This window comes from Excalfactoria chinensis, chromosome 24 (genome assembly GCF_039878825.1).
Source record: "Excalfactoria chinensis isolate bCotChi1 chromosome 24, bCotChi1.hap2, whole genome shotgun sequence".
NCBI lineage: Eukaryota > Metazoa > Chordata > Aves > Galliformes > Phasianidae > Excalfactoria > Excalfactoria chinensis.
The window spans coordinates 1,040,662-1,067,787 of NC_092848.1; the positions used below are offsets into that span (position 1 = coordinate 1,040,662).

The following is a 27,126-nucleotide window of genomic DNA, read 5'->3' on the forward strand; positions in this document are numbered from 1 at the left end:
GCAGCTTTGGGCTCCATCTGTAGCAGCAGCAGGTAAGGCTTGTTGAATCCAATTGCCACCCACGGCATAGAAAGGAAGGAAAAGCCATTGAATCGCTGTTATGGCTGCGGGGAGGTGGGAGCAAAGCCCAGCCCTGACTGCAGTGGGAGAGCCAGGCAGGTTTGCATTGTGAGGCTGGGGGGGGGACCAAAAAGCAAGGAGCAAAAGGACAGACGGAGTGAATGGTTCTGTTGTTTTAATGCAGCTATGAAAGGTGCTTCCGTACAATCCCGAAGGAGGACGTGAGAACAAGTGGAAGAGACAGAAAGCTGCTCTTTCTGCTGAGAGGGAACATGAAAAGGGGGGGGGGGGAACCTATGATCTGATGTGGGGCTGAAGGAACATCTCCCCCCCCCCAAATGCACTGGGAGCTGTTTGGCTTCTTGCCTTCTGAGCTCCTGCCCCAAAAGGTTCCTGACCTCACACTGCTGGGTTTCCTCTATTTGGGATGGGGGGGGGTTGGGAGGGCATTAAAAAGCATCAGCAGGAGGGGGGGGTGTTCAACACTGCACCAAGGCTGGAGGAAGTTTCACAGTTTTGTTATGCTCTATTTTATTACTATCATATTTACACATCTTGGTTGTTGTTGTTGGTTTTTTTTTCCTCTCTCTCTCTTTCTTTCTCTCTTTCCTCTTTGCCTTGAATTGCGATTAATTGGAATAAGAATCTTAATTCTGGAGTGTGAGCAGGAAACCACCTCGCTACATTCACAGTCCAATCCACATCCACGGGAGAGAAAAAGACTCCAAATTCTTGGCGTTAGCAATCAGCTGTGGGGCAGCAGCTCCTCCTTTCCCCCCCCACCTCCCTCCCTCCCTCCCTCCCATCCCTACACCCACCTCCCCCCCCCCCTAATCCCCACACCCCCACGGATGCTCAGTGGGGTTCAGCAGCACCTCAGGTTCACGCCGTGGTCGGGGGGGGACCCTTCCTGTGCAGGAAGAACTGATGGATGTCCTCGCTGTCCCGTTTGAGCCAGGCAGCATTCAGCAGGATGTTCTCGCAGCACTGCTGGACGGTGCGCTCTGCGGATGGAGCCGGGTGGCTCTCAAAGAAAGCCTGCATATAAAACACACCGCAGGGCGTTAATGGGGGGAGAAGGGCCCAATGGCTGCAGGTGGGGCTGTGTTTGAACCCCCCCCTCCCTCTGAGCCTCCTTCTGAGTTTGTATAGGAAGAAATGAGGTTTCTCTGCTGGCTGCAACAGAACGGCTCTGCTTCCATCTCCGTCCCATCCTGCACGGCTGAGCCCTGCAGTGGGAGGCACACATGAGCAGCAAACCCCGTGTGTTATTTTCTGGGTGCACCCAGTGATGCTCAGGGCCATTTTGCCAAAGCTCTGCTCTATGTATCATGTTTCTGAGTGCTGCTGCCTGCCATACAAACCACCTCTGGGCACCTCCTGGTTCTCATGTTCATCCCTGCAGCACCTCTCTATCATAGAATGGCCTGGGTTGCAAAGGACAGCAATGCCTACATCCAGTTCCAACCCCCCTGCTATGTGCAGGGCTGCCCAGAGCCACATCCAGCTTGGATCACTCACTTACAGCTCCAGCTGAGCACATGGCTGTGGGCACCATCCTCACCTTCACCCCAACACACACCAACATAAGACATGGGGTGACACACAGACAACCCCGTGTTCCAGCAGGGAGTTGTGATGGAAACAAGTTACTGTTTGACACTGAAGATTTCCATGGGAAAGCAGTAACTGAGGGCCAGACTTTTGTGTTTCTTCTGCCAAGGAGCACCCATCAAACTGCAGGCAGGGAGCAAAGAAAGCCTGAGTGCTTCCCAAAGCTCACAGCCATGGGGATACTGGAGCCAGCAGAGCCCTGCAGACACTCTCAAAGCCTTGCTCTCATTGAACGGCACAACTTATGGCACAAACCTGGATGTACAGCATGGAACCGAGCTCATTCTTACCATGTGAGAGGTAATAAGCAAAGCTCGTGGAATAGGGGTTGTCAGCAGCTGTGTCACGAATTGCTCATGGATGGCATTTCAATGGAACAACTCAAAGCAGCAACAACTCAGAGGCACAGACCCCCAACTCACGGCTCTCCCATGAGGTGCTTACAGCTCAGAGCAGCCAATCTATGGCAAATGAAGTTGGTTACCTCCATCGATCGCACTTCTTACCTTCACTTCCGCTGCCATTTTGTCGTTTGCAAACCCATCCACTGTTAGCTGCAGGAAAACAACACATATATAAGCAAAGGTAAGCAGCCAGCATTTCATCTATAGCTCCGTTTGGGGCCCTCCGTGTGAATGGAGCCATTCTCAAGAGCCCCCACGTACCTTTATTAGTCTGGATATCAAGAATCCACCCTGGTATCGATTATAAAGTTCCTCCCAGTTGTCCCGTACGAACTTCCATGCAGCTTTCCTCCCCTGCTTGCTGCCTCCTGCCACTCCTCCAATGACAGACACCGTGTCCTGGGGACGTACCTCTTCCTGGGGACGAAGACATCAACAAACACTCCCAGCAGTTCCAACCAGCTGCACGCATTGCTAACAAATACCCAGGGCAGCCCTTCTCCCCTTTGCCCAGATTAAGGTATAAACCCCATTGAATAGCCACGACTCTTCCCAGATACAACAGCTTTCCCATTAACTTACTGAAAGTGCAAAGGTGAGGACTTTTTGAATCAGTTCAGGCTGGGAGATGGCTCCGAGGACGCGCTCAATTCGGTTCTTCTCCTCCTGCATGTCTGCTTGCTTGTGAAGCTTCAAAGGCAGAGCAAATAGAGTTAGCACAGATGTGAAGTGACCACCTCTCATCACCTGGCACTGCTCACCTTGCTGGATACGCTGCTGGGTTCGTCTTTAAGCATAAGGTATGACAAAGTGAATGTGTTCATGACTAACGTGGCAGTTATCTACATGAGGGATCTCTCATTCCACATGCATGAGCAGAAAGTGCCATTAGTAACAAGCTGATCCTCACCACTGTTTATATAAGGCCGAGTAGAACCGTGCCTCTGAGCAATGGGAAATGATCCTACAATGAGAGAGGCAGCAATCCACTAGGTGGCAATTTCACACCACTGGAGGACCAAGGAGCACATTTAAGGCTGAGTGACCTCATCATCTGCACATCACCCCACCGGGCTCAGCTACACAGAAGCTCCAGCTCAGACAATGAACCCACAGGGGTGGGAAGGTTCAGCTCTTTCACTGAGTTAAGCTGGTTGTGTGAAGAAAGGAGCGTGCACTCACCTTGAGCATGGTGTCTAAAGTAGTGCTGTCTCCATGCTTCAAGATAGTGACGTAGACCTGAGAGAGAGCACAGAGACGCCCATCACACATCACACTTGGAAAGATGCAAAGCTCACTGTGGGGTCAATGGGCTCTGCAATAAACAGCTGCTGTGCATTTGGGCTGCATTTCAGACAGGTGAGCTGCACCGACCCCTTCTGTTTTAGCACTGAATTTTAAGGAGGCTTTGCCAACCCCCCCTTCCTTCATTTCAGCTTCAGCAAAAGAAACAGAGCATGAAATCTTTGAACCACGTGCTGACAGCCAGCAAGCACTTTGTATACACCCAATCCACGTCCACCAGCCTCCAAAACCAACACCATCCAGAGACCAGAGCCTGGATGTGGCAGTGTAGGTGGGAACCAAACCCTCTGATAACCTACAGGACTCCTCAGATCAGCTGACAGGATGTTTTTTCCTTCCACGTGGTCTTTAAACCGGCGTCGGGCTTCTTCCAAGGTAGCTTTGTGCCCAGCTTTACCTAGTTTGCCCAGCACCAGACCTCTCAGGAGGGCATCTAGATGACCTGAGGAGTAGAAGGAGAAAACAGTGAATGAATGTCATCCTTTCATTGTTCCACCCACGCTGATAAGCACAGAGCTACAAAATAATCCTTCTGCATATGAGTGGATAAAGAAACGACGACTTCCCAGCTCTCCTCAGTGCCATTGGAAGGATAGTTTAGTTTTTAAACAGTAAGAGGATCAGGAGAATAAAACACTGGACCAAACACAGCCGGCAATCTGAGCCAGGCTGGTCATCATAACCTGTTGGATTCACACTGGGACTAATTGGGGCAAGTGAATGTGAACCTACATGGCTTCCCACCCCGACAGCCCAAGAAGTTTGGAGCACTCCAACAGATGCAAACCTACAGCAGAGAGTTCTGAAATCAACCACTGACTGGGCAGGGAAATGTTCACCCTTCTAACGTGCACTTGAGAAAGGGAGGCTTTGTGTTTGGCTTTGTGTTTGGCTTTTTAAGCATAAAAACACCCCTCAAAAATGCCTTCCTCAGCCCTTCCTCTTCCTCCCTTCTCTGCCATTCCCAACATTTCAATGGCTTCTTTATTTCAAAACCCAAAACCACGCTGTGAAACCCAACAGTGAGTTCTCCTACCCTCTCCAGGTTTGGGGTCCCATCCCAGTCTCTCCCCTATTGGTGAAAAGACATCTTTCACGAACACCTGGATTTCCTCATAGAAGTCTGTGTGGGATAAAAGAGTCGAGAGGATCTCCAGGTTACAGCTGAGGTCGCTCCACACAGTATAATTGGGCTCATTCACAAAAGCTTCCATGACTTTTAGAACCTCTACAGTGCTAATGATTCCAGCTCGGGCCTGGGAGAGGAAAAGACACAGATTAGTTTTACTTCTATGCAGAATTAAGGCATTCGGTTGCTCGCTGCCTTATAAATAAGGCTGTGCTCATCTCGCAGGGCACGCAGTGCTTTCCATACACAGGTAAGGGCTAAGCCTTACCAAGTCTGGATTTGTTGACCTAACAGTCCAACACATGCAGTAATCCCAAGGGTGCTTTGCCTCTAAAAACAGAGACTGGCTCTTCAAACACCCGTTTCTGTCACTAGCATTGATCTCATTATTAGACACAGCAGCACAGCTCGCTTACCAGAGAGAAAAGATCATTCTGCAGACCGAGTCTGTCCACGGGGGGTAGGGAGAGGTCTTTGATGGCTGGTATTAAACTCTCCAGCATGTCGGGGCTGTACTGAGTGCGGTAGAAACCCACTGTCCCGAGGTTTAACTGAAATGCACCAAAGAGCAAAGAATTAAAAGCCAGGGAAAATAATTAATAAGAAGGATTTGTTTTGTTTTATTCTCAATAAGGATTGCTCACTAAGAGGTATGGTAGGTGAGAGAGAGCTGGCATGAGGAAAGAGGATGGGAGCAAGGAGGAAAGAGAAACCTCCACTCCTAACCAGGGTAAGGGTAGGAAGAAGCATATACAGTGCAGAAGGTACAACACAGGGCAGACTGGCCATGCTACAGAACTCACTTCTGTAACCTCGACATGACTCTGATATAGAGCTGGTATCTCAATATAGGAGATAGATGCTCTTATGCCCTGCATAAGAGCAGGTCATGCACAGTAAGCCTGAAGGGCTGCATTTTGGGGTAGGAAGGCAGAGATCATCAGCATCTTCACCCCTGTTGGGGCCTTGGGGCTGGTTGTGATGTGCCTCTCTGTCACCAGGGTGAAGCAGATAGATGTGGGGACTGCAGGGAGCACACAGAGCTGATGGCTGAAATACTCCCATTAGTTAAAGCAGGAAGATCTGACTTGGAATAACTCTTACTGCTCTCAGAGTACAGCTCAGAAACCACAGTTCTAAACCTCACTACCTTCCTGCAGTCAGTTGGTGCCTTTCCCTTCTCAAGTCCTGCTTCTGCCCTGTGTCTGCAGCACATCTCAGCACTGGGTTTTTTCCACTTGCAGATTCCTACTTGCCTGGTAAAACCCATTGAAAACCTTCACGCCAACGAGAAACAAACAGGACTATTTTTGCTCAGAATGGACTTAAACTAAACCTGCAGTTGCCACGGGATACTGAAAAAGCCACCGTATTTAAAAGCTGCCTCTGCTTAATGGGACTCTGCTTTTCTGGGCTCACACTCTGAGAAGGTTCCAGTTTACATTGTGTAGACTGCTCCTGCAAACAAAGGTCTGAAGGGAAAAGATCCACGTTAAGCATTACAGACAGGAGCCAATATCCAGCAGCACTGAGAGGCCCCTGCACAACAAATACGAGATCGCATGGAATAAGAGAGGGAAGAAGAAACTGGAACGAAGGAGAACATCAGAGTGACAACCAAACTCACTGCTCCCTTATGGCCACTCACCTTCACCCACTGGTCTGGTTTAACATCTTTCAAAACCAAGGTCAGTTCTGGCTTGTCCATCAGCACTTGCATTTTGGCACTGGTGGGGTCGTCACTTGTACAAATACTTATGGGGACCATCCACATAGGGAAATCCTCCCCTAAAACAAACCAACAACAAGGGAGGCCTAAGGAAAAGGGCCTAAGGAAATAGAGCTGACTTCCATCCAAGGCATTTTTCTTTATTCACAGCCATAAGACCAGCAGCTTACAGAGCTCCTCCAATGGCAGCAATGCCCTTAAAGCGGACATGGGCAGAGAATGAAAGCTGAGCTGAAGACTGCAGCTTTCACCATAGCAGGAGGACATGGAAAGCATCACAGCACTCAGCTTCATATTAATTCTGAAGTCTTACCAAATACTTAAACACCCAAAGCCAAGCAGTGCAGCTGTCTGATCATGTTGCGGTCATTGCATAGAAAGGAATGAACACTCTGCTTCTGCTCCCAGCCCTCATCTTACCAGCATATGGTCCACTGGCACAGAACTTCTTCTGGACTAACTTCAACACTTTGTCATCTTCTTGCTAAAAAATAAAAGCAAAACATCAAATCAGATTCTTAAGGAATCCCAACTTATTTCAGTGTTCACGGAGTTAAAGGAGAAAGGAACATTTAACTTCATCTTCCATACATCCCACCTTCTGTGCACTCCTTAAACTTGCATCACTTCCACTCTCCCCCACAGACAGAAGTTAACTCAAGGATTCATTCCAGTTTACTCATCATTACTATTGTAGAGACATACGTGCCCTAATTACCCATTGCTTTTTTGGGGTCTGATTTCACTTTCCAGCCACTAATCCCAGCTCATCCTGTGATGTTGCAGGGTAAGCACAATCAAAATGGAGCTGGAAGAACAGTGTGCACTGAGGGGGCCTACAGCAGATATTCCACTGCCCCTGCAGCTTTTCAAACACAAAGAGCAAACGGGCCATGTCAGCAAACCCCAGGCACATGGCCTAGAGTGTCTGTGGATAAACTCTATTTCACTTTCCACTGGGTTCCTCCTCTTCCCCTCTTTGTAGAAACAGACCTGCCACTAAACAAAGCCATTCACTGCACCACACTCCGGTATTTAAGTTATTGGAAACCACCAAATATGATCTTAAACACATCTAAAAGGCAGAACGTCTGATCTGAAACGAACCAGTAAGGGGAATTACTGCACAACTCACCTGTTCAGCTTCCACGTAAATGAGTGGAAATCCCATCTGTTTGGTCCATGTATTCATCACAGCAGCAATAGGTTTACCACTTGCTTTTTCCAGGCTTTCCCAGAGGTCCTCTGTAGAAGAAAAGTCTGACTAAGGACCCCCCCAAAGCCCCACCATGTCAGACACTGTTACAATGTGGGGCCCTGAAGGGTTGGAGCTGTGGTATTGCTCCCATTTGCCTGCTGGGATTTCCACTGCCCTTTTGTCAAGTTGTGAAGGTGATGGGAGAGGAAAATGAAATAGTTTAAGCCATCTGCATGTGAGGAGAGGGGAAGAGGAAACTTCCAAAAGGCCAAAAGAACCAGCTGAGCCACACGGACTGCTTAAAGCTGAGGGTCCAATTCCATGTTTATGAATGACACCCAAGAAAAAAAGGTTGAAGAAAAGAGATGTTAGAGCAGACTTTGAACTGTTTACTCATCCACGCAATCAATAGTGCCAAGCATGGTGTGCAGCTGGCAAAACACCACGCTCCACTTCTATCATTACGTGGACGTGCTCATCACCAGCAAGTGCAGGTCCTGCAGATCACCCCATCTGAGAGACAGAACCCCCAGAGGATGCTGAGTTCTGGCTGTGCAGGGAAACACTGCATGAAACTGGAAACAAACCCATTATTTCCTGCTTTCCAGTTACTCAGTTGCAAGAGCAGCTACGTAAGAAACCACCAAATTAGCACCAAAAATTCTCTCTCCAGAAATGAGATTTCTTAATCACGTAATGCTCAGCAGTTACCTGTGGCTGCATTCTTCTGCAGGAACTTTGTTAAATATAAATTCATTCCTTTCCGAAAGTCCTGGGAACAAACAATTGAATACATGTAATGGCACCATAGCAGAGGTCCCTCCTGTCCTCCCTCCACGCTGCATTCACATTCAAGTATCAACCAAAGAATCCCAGGACCCACACATACACCTGTAACTCCCTCCTACACTCTGCTGCTACAAAGATTAACTCTTAACGTGTTTTCCTTCAAGATTTTAGCACTGAAATCATTTCACTTCTGCCTCTTCCCACCGCCTCATTTCTCCTGGCTAAATTCAAATACAGCCCAACACAGAAGTCACATAGACATAAACTTCAGCTTTTTGCAGTGCAGTTAACCTACAGTTAGCTCCTGACAACAGACTTCCTACCTCATCACCAATGTAGTCGTGCAGCATTCGGATTACAGATGCTCCCTTGCTGTAAGAAATAGCATCAAATATTTCATCTACTTCAGATGGATGGCCAACGCTAACCTGCGATGAAGAGGATAATTAGCAGTGAGTTAATTGCCTCAATGCTTTGATTTTGTTTGTTCTGTTGCTTTAGGGGTTCTCTCACTGAAGGAAGTACACATCTAATCCAGGACAATCCACAAAGATTAAATGCAGTGTTGGGCTTTACTTTGCATTATGAATGAGTGTACGGTTCTTTCTTAATAGGGAACAAATAGGAACAAAAGAACGGAGATAACCAGCAGGAAGGACAAGACTCACTTCAATTGGGTGACTGTTGTCTAAGGCATCGAGCTCTTGAGCTCGTGTGTAATCAGCAGAAACAAACTGAGTCCAGATGTCGTACTCTGGAAAGCAGTGATCGACGCACAGGTACTCGATCCAGGAGGCAAAGCCTTCGTTCAGCCAAAGATGGGTCCACCACTCCTGGAAAACAAGAAGGTGGAATAAAGAAAATGATTCCAAGGGTTTCACTTCACCAACAAGAAAACAGGAGCAAAGAGAAAGCGTTAATGTCCTCATTTAGCACAGGGTAGAGGGACAGGCAACGCTTGTGAGCACCAGCTCCTCCCTATGAAGGAGTCAGCAGCCCAAGAAGAGCAATGAGCACACTTAGTCTTCTCCTGTCTTAGAAGGAAGATCTGTAAGTACCTTTACAGGACACACTTGTAATGAAGAAACGGATAATAAAGCAATTTTTTTGGTAAGACACCATGTCTGTTATTACAGGACGCTTTTAATAAGGACACTTAATAATGATGATATGAAGCACACGTCCACAACAACTGGTATCTGTAACTGTTACATACCATGGTCACGAGGTTTCCAAACCACTGATGAGCGAGTTCATGTCCCACAACCAGAGCCACCCACTGGCGAGATGAAGAACAGGAATTTTTGGGGTCAATGAGCAATGCAGTCTCCCTGTATTGAAAAGAGAGAGGTCACTGAAATAAGCCTAGGTTAAAAAACACAGCAGAAGTAGGTTAAAATAAGCTAAACAAGCTACAGAGTGATCGGTACAACCGATAAAAACCAGGAGGTATTTCAGTTTAGACGTTGTTTTGGTAAGTTCCACACTTATTGGAATGCTTTGGAGCAACAGTTCCTCACGGCATGCAAGAAGACAAGTGCAATCACCCAAGCAGGAACGAGAAAGTTTATGCTTTATGTATAAAACAGCTCACCTACTTAATCTAGGAAGGAAAGGGGGGGGACACGACAAGTCTCACCTTAACTCAAACTCCCTTTGCACTGCATGGTGTATGCACAGTCAGCCTCCTCTGCCTCCCTCATCCCCAAAGGAAGCCCAGCTCTCTCCAGCTGTGTCACACACCCACTGCAGACATGCAGCTCCTCCATACACAGCACACAAGTGCTTCCCCAGCTCAGGCACACGACCTTCCTCTGCAAACACCCCATTGCAAAGGATGTGGGGTGGCCACAGCTTCAGGACTTGCTGTGCTCCGAGGGGACAGAACTCCACACACACACTGTGCCAACCTTCTGTCCCCAAGGGGATAAAAGCAAGTGTGCCAAATGGAGAGTAAAAAGGGGGAAAAAAAACGAAGCAGCAAAAAAATTAAGAAAGGCTTTAAAAAATAATGAGAATTCTGCTCATCCAAGATAAGTAGGTGGGGTTATTTTTTCCCCCCCTCACAAGAAGTAAAAGATTTCATCAAAATTGTAATAATTTAAGACATAGATTTTAAACTGGACTCAAGCATCCATTGCAAGTCGTGGGTTTTTTAAGGCCAAATTCAAAGGTTAGTTGAAGTCCAAAGTTTCCGAGCCCAAGGTACAAAACGAAGGAGGATCAGCCCGACAAAAGCTTGATCAGATGAACACAAAAAAAAAACAACTGAAAAGGAAGGCAAGTTAGTACTTCTCATTGACATGATAATCATGTGGCTGCTGCTGTTGACCAACTTGCCTACAATGTCAAGTAAGAAACCATTCCAGCTGTGCCAGCAGGAGCGTAACTTGGATGGGGAAAAAACAGCCAAGGGAAGTTCTCTTGGAGAACAGGCAGTGCTGCCAGGCAGTTAAAAACCCTCACACCCTCAGTGCTTACAGAGCTGATCCCTGCCTTCCTAAGGTTCAGTGTGAGGAGTCACCACGATTCAAACTGAAGCAAGAGCTGAAGGTATTGATTTGGTCTTAGTTGGGATGATGCCAGTTCCCTACAACTAATCCAGTTACTGCTAAGAATTAGTGAACAAAGGAGGGGAAAGACAGTATTTTAACAGCATACCTATAAGTAACAAGGCCCCAGTTCTCCATGGCACCTTTATAAAATAAATACAAAGGTTTATTGATATGGATACACACCTCTTCCTAAATGTTTATAATTCAAATTAAATACAGTTCATCAACAAAGTGAGTGACTTTACCAGCAGCAAAATCTGCAATAGCTATGAGATCAATTTTAGGAAGAGGGTAAGGAACATTGAAGTAGTCCTTATAAAAAGGCAGAGTTTTAGCAGCAACCTGTAAGAGAGAAGAGGAGAAACCTGGTCAATGTTTTGTTAACATGGAACAATTGGTAAAACCAAAAGCTTCCTGATGGCCAAGACCAGCCTATGAGAGCAGCACATACAAGCTTTCCTCCAGCAGACTCATTCCCAGCTTCCAGAGCACAATGCCTTGGAAGGCTCCCATCCCCAATGCCTTGGAAGGCTCCCATCCCCAATGCCTTGCAAGGCTCCCATCCCCAATGCCTTGCAAGGCTCCCATCCCCAATGCCTTGGAAGGCTCCCATCCCCAATGCCTTGGAAGGCTCCCATCCCCTATGCCTTGGAAGGCTCCCATCCCCTATGCCTTGGAAGGCTCCCATCCCCTATGCCTTGGAAGGCTCCCATCCCCTATGCCTTGGAAGGCTCCCATCCCCTATGCCTTGGAAGGCTCCCATCCCCTATGCCTTGGAAGGCTCCCATCCCCTTTCTCCCCCAGGCTGTACCCTTCCCCTCAGTATTCCTCATCATCTTTGGATCACATTATACATCAAAATGACTAAACGTGTGCTTTTCTTCTCATTAGAGACATGAGTTCGCCCCCAAGCAAAGCTTCCTTTAACACAGAGCCCTGCAGGAGCTCACAACAGCAATAACCAAATCACCCAGGATGCATTTACCTCTAATGCAAACTTTCCTTGCTCAGCTTTGCCCACAGGAGTGTAAACACGCACTAAGACACCATCTAGGGACCTGGTCTCTACGAAGTCATATTCTCCCACCACAAATGCCACCAGATATGTTGACATGATGGGGGTGCGAGCAAACTTGACTTCCACCAGGTTTTCATCATCTGGGTATGGCTTCCGGTCAATGACATTCTTCAACATGAAAGAGAAGCAGATTTGTGGAAGTGAAACTGTTCTGCAGTGCATGGGATGAACTGCTGCATCATTAGGAATCACATGTTGAACATGAAAGAAGTTCCCTGATTTGATAACCCAGCTTTCCCCCTTAGCTAAAAGAAGCCCCATCACGCATGGAGACGCGCTTCTATAATATACACATGATATTCCATTACTGGAAAGGCAGGTGCTCTTTTATACTATATAGTTTATATTCTATTACTGGAAAGGCAGCTGAACACGTTAGCTATCAGCTGCCTCCCTCCAAAGAGGATATTGTGCAGTTTTCAGTAAGGCACGAGGCTTGTAGAAAATACTGAAACAGAAACCAGAACCACGTGGTCAGCGAGCAAAGCCAGACCTCTCCCAGGGGACCAGGAAAGTGAAATAAAACTGAACTGACTGAAACAAAAACCTAAAAAGAAAAAAAAAAACCCATTTTCAAACCTCACGTTGCTCTTCTCCAGAAGCACATTCCAGAAATATCTGCACCGTATTTAAAACGGGAACCTGAGAATGCCTGCTTGGATTTACTTCCACTCGTACATCTTACCCTAATTTCTGCTCAGCAATTCTCCAGGGCAAAAAAACCATGCCTGTTTATCTCGAGTTGTAGCAGCTATACAAACATGCAAAGGGTTGGCTGTTTTTATTCCCCCCCCCCCTTCACCCCAAGTCACTCTTCATCAAGCAGCACGTGGCACGACATATGCTAGACTTTAGCTAAGAAAACAAACACGCACCACTGTGGTTTGTAAGGTCTGTTTAGGTTTTGTGCTAGCATCTGAAATAACAATAGCATCTTTTAAGGCTTCTCTCAATTCAGGGCTGCTTACTCATAGCTACTACGACAGACTGCATTCCTAAGTCACCAAACACACTTCACTTTCCATCAGGCAGCTGCCTTTAGTAGAGTTGTATTCAGAAGACAGTTGGTGCACCAAGAACTTACCATATTTGACAAAGCTACTCTGTCCTTCGGAACCACCAATGAAATATCAAACGTTGCCTTAATAGCAGGCTCATCCCAGCAAGGGAAAGCTCTGCGAGCATCAGTAGCCTGAAAGAAGAAGAAAGAACATTAAGCCAAGGAGTCACAAGAAGCTGCTGCAATGGAAACATACAAAGAATAGGTATATTTTATGGGCAAGAAGTTGGATTAATGCTGTCTGGTGGTGATGGCACCGTGCAGCCTCCTCACTGACGCCCCCTGACCCCTCTACTAAAGCATTTTGTTACTACAGTGATAATTTATTTCCCCCTTTTTGTTTCTTTTTCCCTTTATAAAGCAGCTAAAAAGCACTTTGTGCTCCGATGGAATTCTACAGTCAGAGCAGAATTTAGCAGAGTCATGGCAGGAGCAAAGCTCAGTCATGTGAAAGCAGAAGGGCACGCAGGCGTTCCCAGACAGCACACACAGGACCACCTACCCACATCCTAACACCAACCAGCACCCAAAGGGAACCTTCTGTGAGTACAGGGTAAGCTCTCCATGTTTTCATGTGGCACGCAGCTATGAAATCACAATATGCAATGAAATTCTGTCCTCCTGACCAGGGTTTACATAACGCTTGAGCCATTTTCTGGCTCTGTTTTTGGATGTCATTATGATGCTGAGATAAAGGCAAGTTAAAGATAAAGAGGTAAGTTATCCAGATGTGTTTGACCACATCTACACCAATAGATGTTTCTAAACACCGCATCTGTTTTATTTATAATACAGTGCATCACACATCAGCATGACTGTTGGCTGGGGTAGGTGCCAGACTCAGAATGCACTGACCTTCAAGACACAGCATAAAGGGCAGCTTTAGCATTGCCCGTCCACGAGGAGCAAGAGAAAGAGAATGCATTTGTGAAGTTTACCCAGAGCAGAACGAAAGCTCTGCAGAACAAACACCACAAGAAGAATAACATCCCTTGAAAACAGAAACACGGCCCATACCTCAAACTGAGTGACAGCAGCATAACGTGTGTCTCCAGTAGGGGTAGTATATTTACTTCGATAAAAACCTTTCATTTTATCATTCAGCTCCCCTACAAAGTCTATCTTCAGCGTTCCCGTCCCTGAAACAGAAGCAGGTTGGATGTTGATATGGATACACCGCAGAGCACTTCTTTGGCTCAGATCTGGGCTTCTCAGCTGGACCGTTGCCTTTCTGAAGGTGGCTCTTCAGTTCATCCCCACCCATGGGTTTTCTGGCAGCCCCCCTCAAACCCTTTGCTCTCCTTATGAAAAAAGTGAGACCCAGCAGAGCTAAGCATCAAAACCAGTGCAGGCAAAGCCAGGCATATCATACCACAGGTTCCTGCAGCACTCCTCATCCTCTAAACACAACACAGGAGAGATCTCCCTTGAGCTATTTGCTAAGTCTGATCCCACAGCTCTTTCTTTGCAAAAGCATAGGATGTGGCTATTCATCCTCTGAAACCCACTGCAAATGCCAAAGTGGAGCACTGGTTGCATTCAAGCTTCTAAGTCAATTAGTCTTAGGATTTATTCTGCCCTCCATGTCTCGGTGTAAAAGGGGAAAGCTGATCTCGATCAGAAAGGCAGCAAGCCAATATCCAACAGAATGAAACGCCAGCAGTTTATCACCTGACAACCTTTACATTTGTGTTGGAAAAGATGAAGTAAAACAGCTTCATCCAAACCAAGGAGCAAAGTTTCAACCCACAAACCCAGCACAGCAAAAAAACAACCACAACACACAATAGTTTCAAAAAGATTTAGTGCATTCAAGCCTAGGAAAATACTGCAGTAACTCAGATTAGCTCTTTCTCAGTAAGAGGAGAAGAGATCATCAGTATGTGACAGAAATAGCTTTGAGCCTAACGCCCAATAGCAGGTAAATAATTGGAGTCACCTTCATGTTAGAAGCAAACACCACCATTAAGGAAACAATCTCTGCAGTTCCAGGGGCCCACAGTCAAAGTGATCTTATCGTTTCTGCTTCCCATTAATCTCGACCATTTTAATCCCAAAGGGACCTTGTAAAAGAGGTTTCTTAAGTCAGGTGTTAATCTGTGCTGCCCGCTCTCTAAGTATCCATTCACTGAACGGTCACAGAGATAATCAAAGCACTTCCTAGAGAAACAGATTAGAATAGCAGCTTTTTATGGCACTTACTTGAACTGCATTCTTTCAGCTAGAAAAGGGAACTCCAACTTTAAGGTATCCTCAGAATTCAATCTACTTCAGCTTGACAGCTGATAGCTCACGTCTCACTCCCTCAACCTCCAGGGGACACACAGCTGCTGCTCCAGCTTTGCTAATGCAAGCACCATAAATGCACAGGGCAAAGCGAGCTGAAAGCATCTGAATACCTCTTACCTTTCTGAAGGGTGCTGGGAAAGGAGAGGGTAACCTTCTCATCCTCGTTTTGATAGTTGAATCCTGTGGCGTGTACCTCTGAAAGAGAAACAGATTTGGTTTGAAATAAGATCCACTGATTCTTATCTCCTGAGCGCTTAAGATGAACCTGATCAGCCGCATCCAACAGCAAATCAAGGAAGGCTTTGAATCCAGAAGGATGGTTTTGAGCAGCCAAAGAAATGCCAGCTTTGTCTGGGCTGATGGTGCATCGCCCTGCTTCAGACCTGTAATGTGCAGCAACACCAGCAGCCTGTGCAACACTACTCCAACCCTTGAAAACAGTAAGAAACAGCTCTGTTTTCCCTCAATATTCAAGGCTTAAATTAGTGCAGCAGGAGTCCTGTTAATTATCCTGAGCAGAACGCGTATGATTTAACTAATAATTTGTGGGCTGGTTTCAAAAGCACACTAATACCCACAGCAAGGTGGTTTTGTTTGGGCACAATCGCTAAGAAAAACTCAGTGCTGGTTTTATTTAAGGCACGTCTTCAGATCCACAGACCTACCTTGGAGATTGTGGCACCATTCAGCAAGGGCATCCAAAACCAACTGGAATATTAAGCAGCCCGGCATTCACGCAGCATTAAGATCTATTTGTAGATGCAAACATCTGAACTATGAGAGCAAGCAGGAGGGCTGGGGGAGGGAACCAGCAGAGCTGAGCTGCCCTGGAGCCCATGGACAGACCCACCTCGTCCTGGTGCTCCTTCCTTCCATCCCAGCTCCCTGAGTGCCATTGGGGCACAAGAAGTGATGCACGACGACGCTCCTCCAACCACAGGTCTAAAATAGCTGCACAGGGCCTTGCTGTGCAAGTTCTGCTATCTTCGTCCCCCTGTAATTAACCGTTGCCATAACCAGCTATCTCTAAGGAATGCAAATCTGCACCAAAACAGATCAGCAGAAAGAGAGACCGCACGTCGGTGCCTCGAATGAACCAGCTGGGTAACCCTGGGCACAGCAATACACCTCGCCGTGCAGGAATGGGTAACTCCAGGTTCATGGGGAATATCTGGCAGGTCAGAACAGTTTGTGAAGATCCAGGATATGCTCAAACCAGTGTCCAGTGACAGCATTCCCAGCACGAGCTGCCCACCCCATGCACTGACTGCAAATCCAACAGGAAAACACAGTGTGGGACCTGAAATAGCAGGGAAGGTCCATAGAGCTTTACAGAACGATCCAGTAAACAGCCTCTGCAATCACAGAATGGCCTGGGTTGAGAAAAGGACCTCAAAGATCATCTTGTTTCAACCCACTGCCACAGGCAGAGTCAACAGCCACCAGACCTGGCTGCCCAGAGCCACATCCAGCCTGGGAAATGCACAGAAACACACGCTGCCTTCTTAAGAATCACTGAAAGGGACAAAACAGAACGGCTTCCTGCTCCATTGGCTGTGCAATCAGAACGAAAAGCTTGTTTAAAACAAGGCTGTAATTTACAGCATGCCCTGCCTTCCGTGCTCAAGTGTCACTACAAGAACCCAGGTAGGCAGCTCCAGAGGCTGAGCGTTCTCAAGATGCTCAGATAAGCTGTTCTATAGATAGTAAATGGAATTGGAGACGTGTTTTTATTTCATACAAACGTGATGTGTTGTGCGGAATACGAGGCTCTCAGCCTTAAGCCAGAGCAAACACCACCCTCTGCTCACAGAGCACACAAACCACATGGGTGCTGCTTTCACACCGCGCTGCTCGGCCTTCGGGCTGGGCAACACCGTGACACAACTTTAGCTGTGCAAACAGACAAAGATCTTTACAGGATCGAAAACAACTCCGGGCTGGACTGGGAAGCTCCAAGAGTTTAAAGATCAGCTGTAAGCGGGTTGAGATCGACCACTTTAACAGACCTGCTTGGCTTTGTCTGCTAAGAGAAGTCAGCTGAACCCTCAGCAATGGGAAGCTCAGTCTTGTGGAAGGGCTGTAGAATATACATATATATATATATAAAATAGAAGAGAAATGAAAGATTCAAAGCTACGCTCTCTGAACTGACGACTCAGCGCTAATAATTAAACCCACAGCAAAAAGAAGCACAGAAAACCAGCAGCAATACTTCTTGTCGTTTATAAGAGAACCACTCACAACAAAGATGTAATTGCAGGAAAAGGCCGCCCGAATTCCTACCAGCACTGAACACAAAAGCTCCCGAGGAGAACAACACGGTTTTGGCAGCCTGCTCACTTTGGAGAGTCTGGCACTGCAAGGTTGCAAGTTAATCACTAGCACATTAGTGCACAGTCTGGACCAAATAGCATGAGAAAATACAAAGCTGCTAGAGCTGCCTTGGAAATCAAGGCATCCAAATCAGAGCTAGAGACTCTCCCGGACTGGGAGTGCTGCAGATTAGATTTTACAGCAGCATTTTAAACAAATTACAGTCATCCTACAAAGTACTTCCTGAAACTGCACGGTAACGAGATGGAAACGTCAATTAATGATGCCAATTTCTGTATTACATACTTACAAACGTGGATCCTCGCCAACAGTTTGAACCGGTGTCAGACGTACATAGAGTACACAGCAAAGGCAGAGTGGGAATACTGGAAACCAAGCTGGTTGTATAGGAACGCTGCCCTATGCACACAGGTTGGGGTGTAGAGTGGGGTTGTGTTTTGCTTTTCAAATAGGCCCCCACTTATGGTGGGATGGGATCGACCAACAAACAGGCTGAATCCCTCTGCTGTCCCCAAAGAACAAACAGGTGGAGCCTTTGAGGAGAAACCCTCATGCAACTGAGCTCACTCATTCTCCATAAGCAATATGAAGAAGGCTCATCCAAAGGAGCAAACTGCTGATGTAGCTGATTTTCTGTTGCTTCAATGGGACCACGTTTCATCTTTGGTTTTTGAGAGCAGTTCTAAAATTACCATCCAGAAAAGCTGTGCACAATAGAAGCATTAGTAAGACTGACTTGATCTGTATCAACAGGTGCCAGCAAACAGTCTGCCAATTTCATGCAATTTTACTTCCAAAGCCATTATACTATTTGGCAGTTTACCAACCTGAAAGATATGTTTTAACCCCATGAAGCCAGACTGTAATTACAGAAAACATGCTAAATTGCACCTCTGGTATTTATGCTACAGCAGTTGGAGAGGTGAGCGCCTACACTGCAGCCCTTCATGTCCAGAGACCCACGAAAGCTGAAATCAGAATGAAGGAATTCAAGCTACAGAAACTGACTTCCAATTTACTCAGTTTTAGAGACAAAAAGCCTCCGTGAGCCTCCGTAAGCTCTGTTATTAATACTTCAAGGAGAGTAACACCGCTGTTAAAGGATTTATAAAGCAGACCCCCTGAAGGACAGTGAGATCAGCTCCGAAAGCACACAAACGACACACAAACATCCTCTCTATTTTATTAACTTCCCTGGACTTGAGTGGAAAGTGATCATTCTCAGCAGCAAAATAAGGAGTCAGTAGGTGGTGTGGGTCTGGGGCACAGTGTTGGATGGAACAGGAGCTCTGCTCCTCCCCTCACGCTCTGAGCTGCTTCCCTTGCAGCTTGCGACAGCACCTCTGCTTTCTTTCACACTACACTGAAAAAGAAAAGTGCCCAACCAATTTAAATGCAAAAACTCCCTGCAGATGTTCTGTTTGCCGCACCAAACTCTGTTAGCCTGAGGATGAGAATGGGCCCAAGAAAGGCAGGTTCCTTGTGCAGGGGTTCAGTACAAGCCCCCACTGCTCCAAGGCCTCCAGTTGCTGGGGAGCCATACCTGGGAAGCTTAACCCATTCTCCATGGCCACACTCACTCCTTTAATTCACAACCAGGTTTTGACACAGTTCCTTGTCCTCCTACTTCTTTATGCAGGTACCCACTGTGCAAATAAAGCGTGTCACAACAGTCACCCTTTTGCCTGTGACACACAAACGTGAGAGCGGGACAAAGGAAACTTGAGGCAACACAAAAGAATGGGATAAGAATGAAGGCTGGGGAACCTACTGTATGCTTTACAGGGAGGTCAGCTTCTGCAATGATTAGATACCTTTTCCATTGAAGTTGATAACAGTTGGCAGCAGCACTTTGTGTCAAAAAGACATTACCATTAAGCAGCAGAAGAGCAGCCCTACCTTCATCTCCTTCTGGTGCATAGGAGGCTGTAATGATGTCAATGTCAGCGCAGTTCATCACAATCTGGTTGGTGGCATTCTTCACCTGTAAGAGAAACATCCTCAGCATTAGGAATAAGAGAGCACAGGGGGGAGGGCACCCCAGTGAGGTAGGCAATCCCACCTCCACTTCATCTATAGACTCCCACACCACCACGTGCTTCCAGCGGGCAAAGAAGAGAAAGATTTTCCATCGACTGCTCTTGTCCTTTTCAGAACCTGAGTACCTGAATCCCATTCAAACCCTCCATCCCTGCTTATCAATACTGTAAATTATTTAAGGGAATGGACTGAAGGTTCAATACCAGTGCGTACGCTGGACAATAGGGCCCTTGTACATGCCTGGAATCCAAGACCAATGAAAATAGATAAAGAGCTGGAGGCTTCCTTTCAGTGGCGACCCAGAGGAGACTGCAGAACAAGTGGAATGCTTGTGAACACAAACCCACATCTCCCAGAGATCGCAAGCAGCACAACCTACAGCGCGGCGTTCTGTGCACTGTGCTGATGCTGTAAGAAGTTCTTAGGTTAAAAACATCTGCCAAGAAATTCCCTTTACATTTTCCTGAAAGCTTTCCTTCTGCCAGCTCTTGGCTACACACACTTTGCTTTATTTAACAAGTGGCCAGCTCCCAGCGTAGTAACAAACCGCCTCCCTGTGCCAGCTCCCTATTTGGATGCAAGAGCTCGAAACACAGAAGAATTCAAATTAAATATCAATTAATTACAAAAGGGGCTAAATATTTGGGAACTAAACTAGGAATTATTCAGAACCTTAGGGTTGCAGCCACCCAAACCAGCATGCTGGATGGAGCCGGACACCACTTCAGGCAGCAGGCAGTGCCAGCTCTTCAGGGTGAAGAGAATCTCTCCAACAGCATCTTAACAAAGGCACAACCGTACGCAGACACCTCATTCCTTAAAGCATGAGGACTTACAGCCCCTTCTTGATTGCTTATTTGCTCCTATAATGTGCTCTACCAGCAGAGCCGCAGCAGCAAAGGGTGAGCATCAGTGCTGGGGGGCACAATGGGCATCCAAGGAGGTGAGCACAGCAGCTCTCAGCCCTGAGCCCTCCTGCCCAGGCTGACTGAAGGAATGCTTCCTTAGTCACTGTGTACACAAAACCCAAATCTGGTCGTGATGAGAGGCTTAAGAAATTCAAACGTTGTCACTTCACAGCAGCTCACGCATCGTAAGAACGGCCCATTTAATCTAATAATCCGCCTGCTCAAATGCTATAACCTGATTTCCAAGGAAAGCCATCCCTCTCAGATGCTACACCGGAGGCAAACCTCCCCCAGGAGTTTCTCCTGTTCTCACCACCCCTGCTGCTGAAGCAAGCAGCTGCAGCTCCCTCCAGCAGCAGAGCAGATCCCAAAGAACGACTTGGGATTCCGCAGCAATGGATCCAACACGCTTGCAAGGCATGAAGCTAACAGATGGAACAGCTGCAGAGCTCAAGCTGGAGCTGATGCTTCCAGTACAGACTTGCAATGTGAAATGCACGTTTTCCATTTGGTGTGAGTGAAACCGAAGGATTGCAACACCTCCCCAAAAGCAGAGATCCACACCCGATGATTTTCATCACGGTTTTAAGGTTTGGGGTTTTTCGAGGTCTTCTAAAAAACACAGAAAAATGAAGGATGAGAAACATCTTTTTTATACAAAAGTACTTGTGAAGACCTTTATTCAATCTGCAAATCCAAATCTCTCTGGATTAAGAATTCAAGATGCATAAATAGTTGTCCAAATTGCAGACAATACTGGATTTAACAATAGACTTGATCTGTAAAAAATGACCTCTTCTGAGGACAGAGGAATTTCCAGTGCAGCACTGTGCTGCAGAACAAGAAAGTTGATCTTAAAGCGGAGCTCAATTCAGAGGCTCCTTAGAAAGGCAATTACTCCTTGCCTCCTGCAAAGTGTTACGGAAGAGGCATTTAAAGGCACTGAGTGAGCCAGGATGGGACATGGGACCCTCCAACTCTGAACGATGAAGGGTAAAACTCAGCACAGATATGGACCATGCACTTCTGAGGTTCTCCTCATTGAACTGAGGAAAGAAGGTTCTCGTGTTGATGCAGAGGTCCTGGCCAAGAGCCTGTTCCCTCTGATGGCTCAGATAATCGACAACAGACACACCTGTAGGAACACCACCAGCACAGAACCGCGAACCACCCATGCTTTGCTTCTGACCCATTTATCTCATGAGAACCTTCAGCACAGCCCCACTGGGTATGGAATGGAGCTTAAAGCTTCGCAGCTCATTTCTCACTGCTTCCCACGGAGCTCCAACAGCATTCAGAGCCAGCACTGCCCCATAACACACTGCACACCTTGGGATGCTTTGGTGCTGATGCTTTCCCAGCCCAGCAGATCCCTTTCCATGCTCGGCTGGGGAGGCAAATCTCACCCCCAACAGGAGATCACATCTAAAGCTGCTCCCAAAAAGTTTACCGAGGGAATATTGTGCTGCACAGAAGAGCTGAAAAAGCTGATTACTCAACTATTGTGCCCAGCACAATGTTCATGTAGCACAAAAAGATGAAATCACTCTTGCCTTAGTGCTGCGCAGCTCCTTTCCTCCACTTGTGTTCCACTTACATTTCCTCCTATGGGCAGGCTGAGCCCAGGGGCAGGGGCTGCGAGCACGGTGGCACCTACACTGTTATTCTGACAGTGAGAAACAATGAAGACCTTTGCAGAGCTGTGCCAAACATGACTCAAAGCCGCTGTGAGGCCATTTATTTTCTCAAGCAGGAAAGGACTTGATGGAAAAAGTTTCTTTCAGGACATGAGAAACGTCATTTTGAATGGCTTCTGTGGAATGCCAGCCTACCTGAAACGCAGCACTGGGTGCTCCAGAAGGCACCTTCTGCAGCCCAAACTGAATCTCCAAGGCCCTTTGCAAGCCCAGCTAATTACAGCTTGTAACCCTGCTTCAGAATACATTCCTTAATGCAGCATTGCATCAACGCACGCTTTTACACTCTAAAAACAGTCAACTAAAATCACTTCAGTTCTTATCCACGAGGCAGCTTTATATGAATTCCTAAATGCAATGAGAAAAGTATTAAAAGGTTTTATTCCTTCGTATCTTAGAGGAAATCAAGGTCGCCAAGTAGTAAAACTACCAATGGCAAGACCAAAAATCCCCCTAATTCCGGTGACCATCCCCACTACATCCATCCACAGTGGCCAGAAGAGAACAGTCAGCATGGACAAGTAAATCCCTCTGTAACTGATATCAGCGCAATCACCTCAGCACTGTGATATACAGAACTGGAGGGGAAAGGAGCAAAGATTCCTTCTTCTGCACGTGACTGAGGAGCAGCAGGTTCCAGCACCCAGCACAGCACCTTTAATGCTCACGTTACCCAAATTCAGACCTAATTTAACGTACTGCAAATGCAAACTACAGAGCTGGATAATAGAGCTGTGTATGACACTCACCATCCCCCTGCCCACCTCAGGAGATGCTGAGCACAAATACTACACCTATGACAGCTTAATTTTTCAAGGTTTACATATTAGAGTGTCAATCTTTAACCGGTATGCGGTGAGATCGGAAGGCTGCATATCTTTAGCTTAGCTCACTCTGCCTTATCAGCCTATTAAAAGCAACAGATACAGGTTAAACATTGCTAAATATAACAGAGTATCCCTAAGACGCATTGAAGGGACTGGGTAGGATCCGTGAATGAGCCATCCACCTCAGGTTGTAAATTCCTTCCGTAGACGATGTGTTGCTTTGCAGTTTGCAAGCGGTGAATCACTGCTCCACTCCCCAAAGCCAGCAGCAGGAAGGCAGCACTGCATCTATTGCCCTGCATGGACAGGGGAGCACTCAGAGCTGTGACAGCACTGAGAATTCCCTCCCATAGCAGGCAGTGCAGCTCCAGCCCCACAGCTGACACACAGCATCTGCTCCTCCCCATGTCCCACCCTGGCTGTGACCAAGGGCCTATTTCAGAGGGAACCTGCGAGGATTCCTGGGTTTTAAAGCATGCCAATGGAAAACTGTCCATTTATATAATTGTTACATAATTCTACAAGGCTTCCAACATACTCCTAGGACAATTTACACCATTTAGGAATCTCAGATGACCACTCAAAACTTCATATTTAGGCTGCCACATACTTAAGAAGCGAAGGTATTAAATGTTATCACGGGACAGATTAGATCATTGTTCCTATATCAAGAACAACAATTACCAGACAAGAGGGTCACTTCCCTAGCATGAAAACTTCAAGTGCCATTAATAAACGACAGGCACGCACCCTTTCCTTTTTAGCCTCTGAGACCAGCCTGCTCCCTGCTGACACTGAAGCGAGCTCCTTATCTTTCCAATCACGAAGGGCTTCACCCTCTGACGCTTATCTGAAGAAGCCATGGAAGAGCTGCATCATTTCTTACTGGGGGGGGGGGCAAAAAAAGCAAAGTGTTTCATTCAGTTCCTTACAAACACCTCCCTGAGCTCAGTGCCCACAGCCACGAGGGGTCATCACACCCTTCTCAGGGCCTGGCACTCAAGATGAAACCCTGCTTAAGAGTCAGCAGCACCAACTCACCCATCAAAGCGTTTGCTCCCGGTGCCCTGACTAAGAATTACAGCCTTGGCTAATACCAGTTTGCAGTTAAATATGCAAAACAGCAAACAAATGTTTTCTGAAGTATATAATGAAGTTCCCATCATTCCCAGATTCATCTTGGGTGTCACCATTTCAGCACTGGCAAGTCAGAAAGCATCGCCCCTTTCAGTACTGAAGGTGGATTACCACTCGCCCAGCTATATATATGGGGCAGAGGGGCTAATGAATGTGCTTTATTAATCATTCAAAACCATTCCTAGGCCTTCAGGAAGAGGCAGCTGATCTAAGGATTATTTTCATTCCTTACCCCAAAATCCTGGACATTCAGTTTATCTTTAACATTAAATCACTCCCACCTCCGTGCCTGCACAAGGGATGTTGAAAACAGGATGAACCCCACTCCGCCTTATTAAAGCTGCTAGTAGAAACGGTCAACAGGTCCTTCATTGAACCAAATGAGAAGGCACACCGTTTGTTTCCTTCCAGACTCAACTCTAATACATAACTAACCAACATTAGCACATTGAGCAAGCCATTCCCTTGCACTAAAAACACTCTGCCCACCCCAGCCTTGTTGGAGAGCTGGTTCTTCTTCTCCCCATTAGGTGCAGAAGTTCCCCCCTCTCATGTTCTGGAGCACGCCTTCACTACGGCTGGGGACAGCAGCAGCCAAGCGAGCTTCAGATCTGCAGCACTCACCGCATCCACCTTCTGCACACAGCTGGGATGCAGCCTGGAAATCCTTCCACCTATGGCTGTTATGTGACTTAGAGACTTAAGAATAAAGACGTGTCGTATCAGAGGCTTTGCAGAACATCCCCCTACTCCATTTCTCTCTACAAAGGGAACAACACGCTCACCACGACGAGAGCTGAATTGGTGACAACCTTGAACCTTTCACATCGATATTCTTTCTTCCTTATGCCCTCAGCTGGTCGGAAAGTCCAGAATCCTGCACTGTCAGGTGGTACCCTCTGCTCTAAGAAACCATTGAGCAATCCCCTGAACAGCAGCAAAGAGCATTATGATCCCATAGCCCAGCGTTATGATCCCATAGCCCAGGGTTATGATCCCATAGCCCAGGGTTATGATCCCATAGCCCAGGGTTATGATCCCATAGCCCAGCGTTATGATCCCATAGCCCAGCGTTATGATCCCATAGCCCAGCGTTATGATCCCATAGCCCAGCGGGTCTCAAATCCACCAACCCCACACCAAACCCATCAGAAAAGCTCCCCGAACCAACACGATTCTTGGATTAAAACGAACTTTCCACGGCTGCAGCTCAACCCCACTCTCTCCCAGCAGCCACAGCCTGGCTTAAAAACCCGCCGCTCCCCTCCCCCCCCCATCCCCCGTGTTATTTTTAACCAGGCTGATTGCAGTGATCCCATTTGCAGCGCAGCCCCACAGCTGTAGTGGGGTAAAAGCAAGCAGCACTTGGGCATCGAGACAGGAATATGTGCTTGGGATGGAGGTGGAAGAGATGGGGAATATCCGCAGCTCTAAGGCAGCACGTTGCAGTGCTTTATGGACACACCGGCACGTAACATTTACGCCGTATTTTATTTATTTATTTATTTTTTTCCCCCTTTCTTTTCAGGATTTCTTCCACATGACACAAACTTACTCATCCTCCTGCGGGTCCGCGGTCACGAGGGTGAGCTCAACCCCAGGAGAGGGTCTCACCATGCTGCAATACCTCGGGGCTCCAACCACCCCGCCTTAAGCACCGCAAGGCAGCTCCCATTGGCCCCTAAACAACCCATAAGCCCCCATACACCCCATAGGCCTTCATACACCCCATAGGCCCCCACACACCCCATAGGCCTCCACACACCCCATAGTCCCCCACACACCCCGTAGGCCTCCACACACCCCATAGGCCTCCATACACCCCATAGGCCCCCACACACCCCATAGGCTCCCACACACCCCATAGGCCCCCACACACCCCATAGGCCTCCACACACCCCATAGGCCTCCACACACCCCATAGGCCCCCACACACCCCACAGGCCCCCACACACCCCATAGGCCCCCACACACCCCATAGGCCTCCACACACCCCATAGGCCTCCACACACCCCATAGGCCCCCACACACCCCACAGGCCCCCACACACCCCACAGGCCCCCACACACCCCACAGGCCTCCACACACCCCACAGGCCCCCACACACCCCATAGGCCCCCACACACCCCATAGGCCTCCATACACCCCATAGGCCTCCACACACCCCATAGGCCCCCACACACCCCATAGGCCCCCACACACCCCATAGGCCCCCAACCCCCCCCATTGACCCTCAGATCCCCCCACGGACCCCCACCCCCCCCCCAGCAGCTCCTCACATCCCTCCCAACGCTCGCTTGACCCCCCCAACCCTCTCCCGTCTCCCTCCGCCTCACGCCGCGGCCTACCCCGACCCCCCGCACCCCGAACAGGCCTCACGGGGCGGAGCCGCTCCCGGGGGCCCTCCTGCACCTGCCCGGCCTTAAAGGGGGGTTAAACTCACCTGTACGGCGGCCTCGAGTTTCCCTTCGAAGGTGAAGTCGATGAGGTCGGGTTTGAGGCAGAGCCCGTAGTTCAGGGGGCTGACGTCGGCTGGGAGCCGCTCGAAGGGCCGCTTAGCCGGCATGGCGCAGAGCGCCCCCCCGCGGCGGGGCGGTGAGGAGGAGTAGGAGAGAGGGGAAAGGGGGGAGGGGGGGGGGCTGCGAACGGCGGCGACCCCGCAGCGATACGGAGAGCGGCGGCGGCGGCGGCGGCGGGAGGGAGGCAGGGAGGGAGGGGCGGGGGCGCGCGCGCGCTCCCGACACGAGGAGGCCGAAAGGGAGGAGGAGGAGGAGGAGGGGAGGAGGGACGGCGCGTGCGCGCGCCGCGGCGGCCACGCGGCCGCGCACGTAGAGCGGCGAGAGCGCGTTGCGTAACGGGTGCGCGCCGCCCCGCCCCGCAGTGAACCGAATAGGGGGGGGTGTATGGGAGAGCTGATGTGCCCTATACATCTAATGGGGGTTAAGGGGGTGTATGGTAGAGCTGATGTGC

General features: G+C 48.1%; 1 protein-coding gene across 1 annotated transcript; it reads right to left on the reverse strand.

Annotated features, from left to right (window-relative positions):
* Positions 1-653: 653 nt before the first annotated feature.
* On the reverse strand, positions 654-26,870 carry NPEPPS (aminopeptidase puromycin sensitive). Its single transcript, XM_072356842.1, has 23 exons — positions 26,600-26,870; positions 19,447-19,531; positions 15,328-15,405; positions 13,939-14,060; positions 12,946-13,053; positions 11,769-11,969; positions 11,029-11,125; positions 10,890-10,923; positions 9,445-9,559; positions 8,897-9,061; positions 8,552-8,656; positions 8,151-8,211; positions 7,377-7,486; positions 6,662-6,725; positions 6,161-6,300; positions 4,929-5,063; positions 4,420-4,639; positions 3,683-3,825; positions 3,261-3,317; positions 2,661-2,768; positions 2,340-2,495; positions 2,181-2,228; positions 654-1,098 (listed from the first exon to the last, which is right to left on the reverse strand). The coding sequence occupies exons 1-23, from the start codon at positions 26,720-26,722 to the stop codon at positions 943-945; spliced, it is 2,631 nt and encodes an 876-aa protein (XP_072212943.1). The 5' UTR covers positions 26,723-26,870; the 3' UTR covers positions 654-942.
* Positions 26,871-27,126: the final 256 nt, after the last annotated feature.

What these genes read in the sequence shown, in the direction of transcription:
- NPEPPS (XM_072356842.1), bottom strand. Translation starts at nt 26,722, where the DNA reads ATGCCGGCTAAGCGGCCCTTCGAGCGGCTCCCAGCCGACGTCAGCCCC. An exon ending in TCCTCACCTTTGCACTTTCA is followed by an intron (nt 2,496 to 2,660) that starts GTAAGTTAATGG and finishes CTTCGTCCCCAG; the next exon opens with GAAGAGGTACGTCCCCAGGA. An exon ending in TGATATCCAGACTAATAAAG is followed by an intron (nt 2,229 to 2,339) that starts GTACGTGGGGGC and finishes GTTTTCCTGCAG; the next exon opens with CTAACAGTGGATGGGTTTGC.